The sequence below is a fragment of the Cariama cristata genome, unplaced genomic scaffold (assembly GCF_000690535.1).
Source record: "Cariama cristata isolate BGI_N322 unplaced genomic scaffold, ASM69053v1 scaffold15324, whole genome shotgun sequence".
NCBI lineage: Eukaryota > Metazoa > Chordata > Aves > Cariamiformes > Cariamidae > Cariama > Cariama cristata.
This window is the reverse complement of record NW_009613765.1, coordinates 20,207-23,512: the sequence shown is the minus strand read 5'-3', so window position 1 is coordinate 23,512 and position 3,306 is coordinate 20,207. Positions and strand designations below refer to the sequence as shown.

General features: G+C 36.4%; 1 protein-coding gene across 1 annotated transcript in view; it reads left to right on the top strand.

Annotated features, from left to right (window-relative positions):
• The window catches only part of SNX13 (sorting nexin 13), a 36,820-nt gene extending 33,860 nt beyond the window's left edge, over positions 1-2,960 (top strand). Inside the window, exons 21-24 of the mRNA XM_009699157.1 lie at positions 698-766; positions 1,894-2,006; positions 2,509-2,752; positions 2,927-2,960. Of these exons, the coding sequence (XP_009697459.1) occupies positions 698-766; positions 1,894-2,006; positions 2,509-2,752; positions 2,927-2,960 (460 nt within the window). The remainder of the gene's footprint in view (positions 1-697; positions 767-1,893; positions 2,007-2,508; positions 2,753-2,926) is intronic.
• The last annotated feature ends 346 nt before the right edge of the window (positions 2,961-3,306 follow it).

Sequence of the window (3,306 nt, the reverse complement as noted above, 5' to 3'; positions counted from 1 at the left end):
CCGATCCACGAAGTTTCCTCTGGTGTGGCAGTCATACCTTATGCTAGCAGATTCTTGGGGTTTAATGGCATTCTGCAGCAAAATTGTGTTTCCCTATTTGTTAGAAAACTAAATTCAAATTATGTCTAGGTAAATAATCCTGGGATCATGGTGATACACAGATGCATATATCATTTCTGTAAACACTAGACTTGGGTATTGAGTTGTGGGTATGTGTTGATGAATGAGGGTCAAAGTTTATGATGAGTCTGTATCTCCTGTTAAAGATTATGAAGTAACTACATACATAAATATGGTAATTTGAGATTTTAAGTAGGTTCTTTGCTTACAGAAGCAGAACTTGAAGAGCGCTTCGTGAAGAGGAGCGCTCTACAAGCAGAACATTTATCTAATGCTGATGGGAGATGCAACATGAATTTTCCAGCCTGCTTAGTCATCGTACACTTACTCAAAAAGAAGGCTTTAGCTTAGGGAGTGATCAGTGAGCATAGATTTTTTTTTTTTTTTTTTTTTTTTTTTTTTAAATCTTGAGAATCAGTATTTGCCTTCCTAGTGTGCTGTTTTATACAACCTACTTACGGAGTTGGAGAAAGCTGAAATTATACTTTGTTTGCCCTAGAGTGCTCTTTAAAATGCTGTAGTTATGTGTTCTCTGTTCTAAAAATTCAATGAGACACACTTGTTGCCTTGATTTTAGAAAAATAGTTGATCATGTTGATTGGATGACATCTCCTGAGCAAGTAGCAGATGCAGTGAAACGCTTCAGGTATGTCATTTATCATAGATGTTAAATATGTAGTACTTGCCAATTGATGTCTAATATCTGTATATCCTTCCTGTTCATTTTATGTGTGGAAGTTATTATTACTGTACAGAATTCCAGTTGGAGCATACACTGGTTTTTATGTGCGTTAAGTGAGGGAAAGTAATTGTCACATGAAGAGTATTTTTGAGTTTTCTCCTCTTCCTTGAAGTTCTTTGTTACCGGGCTAGAAGAGCTAGAGTATGCGTGTACTTATGAATTTCATCATATTACTGGATGAAGTGTGCTGTTTGCCTTGATGAAGACATGTGCATGCCTTGCCTTAAAAGACAAACAACTATTACTGAAAAAAACCTAGCTCTAAGTTGATACGTTTCGCATGTGGGCAGATAACAGTGAAACTTAAGTCTGAATTTGAAAGTATCAAAGGCTCTGTCATTCCATTTCCTAAAAGTCTTCATGGCTTCTGCAATATTGTTGAGTGAGAGCCAGCCCCCTTACCTTTTTTTTTTTTTAATGCGGTGAAAGAGATAAAGTAGTGCAATGTATTAGCCAAAGGGTCATACTTTGCAGATACTCTGTTATTTGTTAATAAAACCGACTAAGAATGTGCGCTTCTTACTCAGAAAAAGAATACGTCATTCACTGAGGTGAAATAGCTTTTTAGACAGAGGCACGTTTTTATACTGGGCTTTATATTACCCTGAAACTCCTTCATCTCAGCTTTAGCTTATTGATAGGCTAACCAGTGTCAAAGATCTAATGAAGCAATTAATAGACCTAAGCCTGGAGTCTCCCAGTGGCAGTAGAGACTGATTGGCAAAAACAAATCTTAGATATATTTTATGTAACAGCTATGTGGTATTTGAATGTTTTTGGTGGGTAGTACTTTCTTAAAATTTTCTTTCATCTGATTCTTGTGTATAGTAGCTAGTAATAGATTCAGTGTTTTATACTTCTTGCTTTTGATTTCTTTTTTGCCTTTTCCCATTCTAATATTTGAAGTGTATGTTAGGTTGCGTGCAAATTACTTTCTTGTATTTGTTTTATGAGATAGCTTTGAAGGATTAAAAAGAGCCTTTGATTTGAAAAAATTTTAATGTATTTTGACAGATTTGCTTTTGTTACAGAGATGCTTTTTGGCCCAACGGCATTTTAGCAGAGACTGTTCCACGGAGGGACAAAGCCATTAGAATGAGAACAAGAGTGGCAGGCAAGACTAAATTACTGGAGGTGATGCCAGGTAAGTGAGTCTGGAATTGAAGCATAATAATCCTTACCATATATTGTTACTGGAATTAGTGTCAGTATTCTTGTTGATTTGTTGATATGTTGAGAAGAAATGTTGACATATGAATGCTATTTAAATTAAAATATTTTTAATTATGAAAGTATTGAACATTTTCACATGTAGTATGACTTTGCAACTGTGTTTCTCTTAGAACCAACCCAGTATTTAATTTCACTAGAGGATTTAAGTTTAGTGCATTAAATATCTATATTCCAATACAACATGATTTCATGTAAAATAATGTGGTTCCACATATATAGGGTAAAAGTGAAGTAGTTTTCAGAAATCCTTTCTGCTATGAGAGGACTTTTAGTTTAGTCATGTTGTATGTAATAGAGGCACTGTTACTTCAAACTCCAGGCTACGTAATTTGAAAGACTTAATATTCAGTTTAAGTTTGTTAACACAGAAACAGAATTTAGCTTAAACTTCGGTGTAACTTTCATCTCTATAGATGAACTGAAGCACATCATAGGCGCTGAGACAACACGGAAAGGCATTCTTCGGGTCTTTGAAATGTTCCAGCACACTCAACTGAATAAGAGAATGGTGTACGTGTTTCTGGAGAGATTCCTAGAAACGTTGTTTCCACAAAATAAGTTCCATGAGCTCTTCAACAAACTGCATTCACGATCAAAGCAGATGCAGAGATATAAGCAGAGACTACATTCTACTCAAGCGCCTTCCTTACAGAAAAGGTGACACTTCAAACATATTAAGCTGGTGTATGTTTGTCCAGGACTAATTACTTGGGCAGATTCTCTGGGGCTTCAAACTCACATGCTGTTATTTCTGCACCAGTCTTCTAGTGTCACATATTAGATTATTAATGCATCTGTAAGATCTGTGGATCTTCTCATCTTCACTTGTATTTCAACCACTACCAGAAGGGTTTGTGTGTCTTAAATGATTTGGTGCGTCTTCATGCAACATTGAGAAGAATACTGGCCCAATATATAAGAATGCTGATTCCTTCCGTTCCTGAGTTGATGTTTTGCCAGCAATGAAAAGTGCCAGACTGTTCAAGTAAAGCACAACTGTGGTGATACAATGGAAGGAAAGGATGTTTTGGCACTGGGAGATAGTGCAATGTGTGAGAATCAGGTGGAATTGTTCTGCGTTATGACTGTTGAGGCTCTGTAGGGCTCTCTTAACATTCCTGTAAAGGCTGAGCTAACAGGAAAAGCAGTCTCTGGAATAGCAGGTTCATAGGAGAGGGAAGAAATAGTTCTAGCCCCATCATAAAAGTACA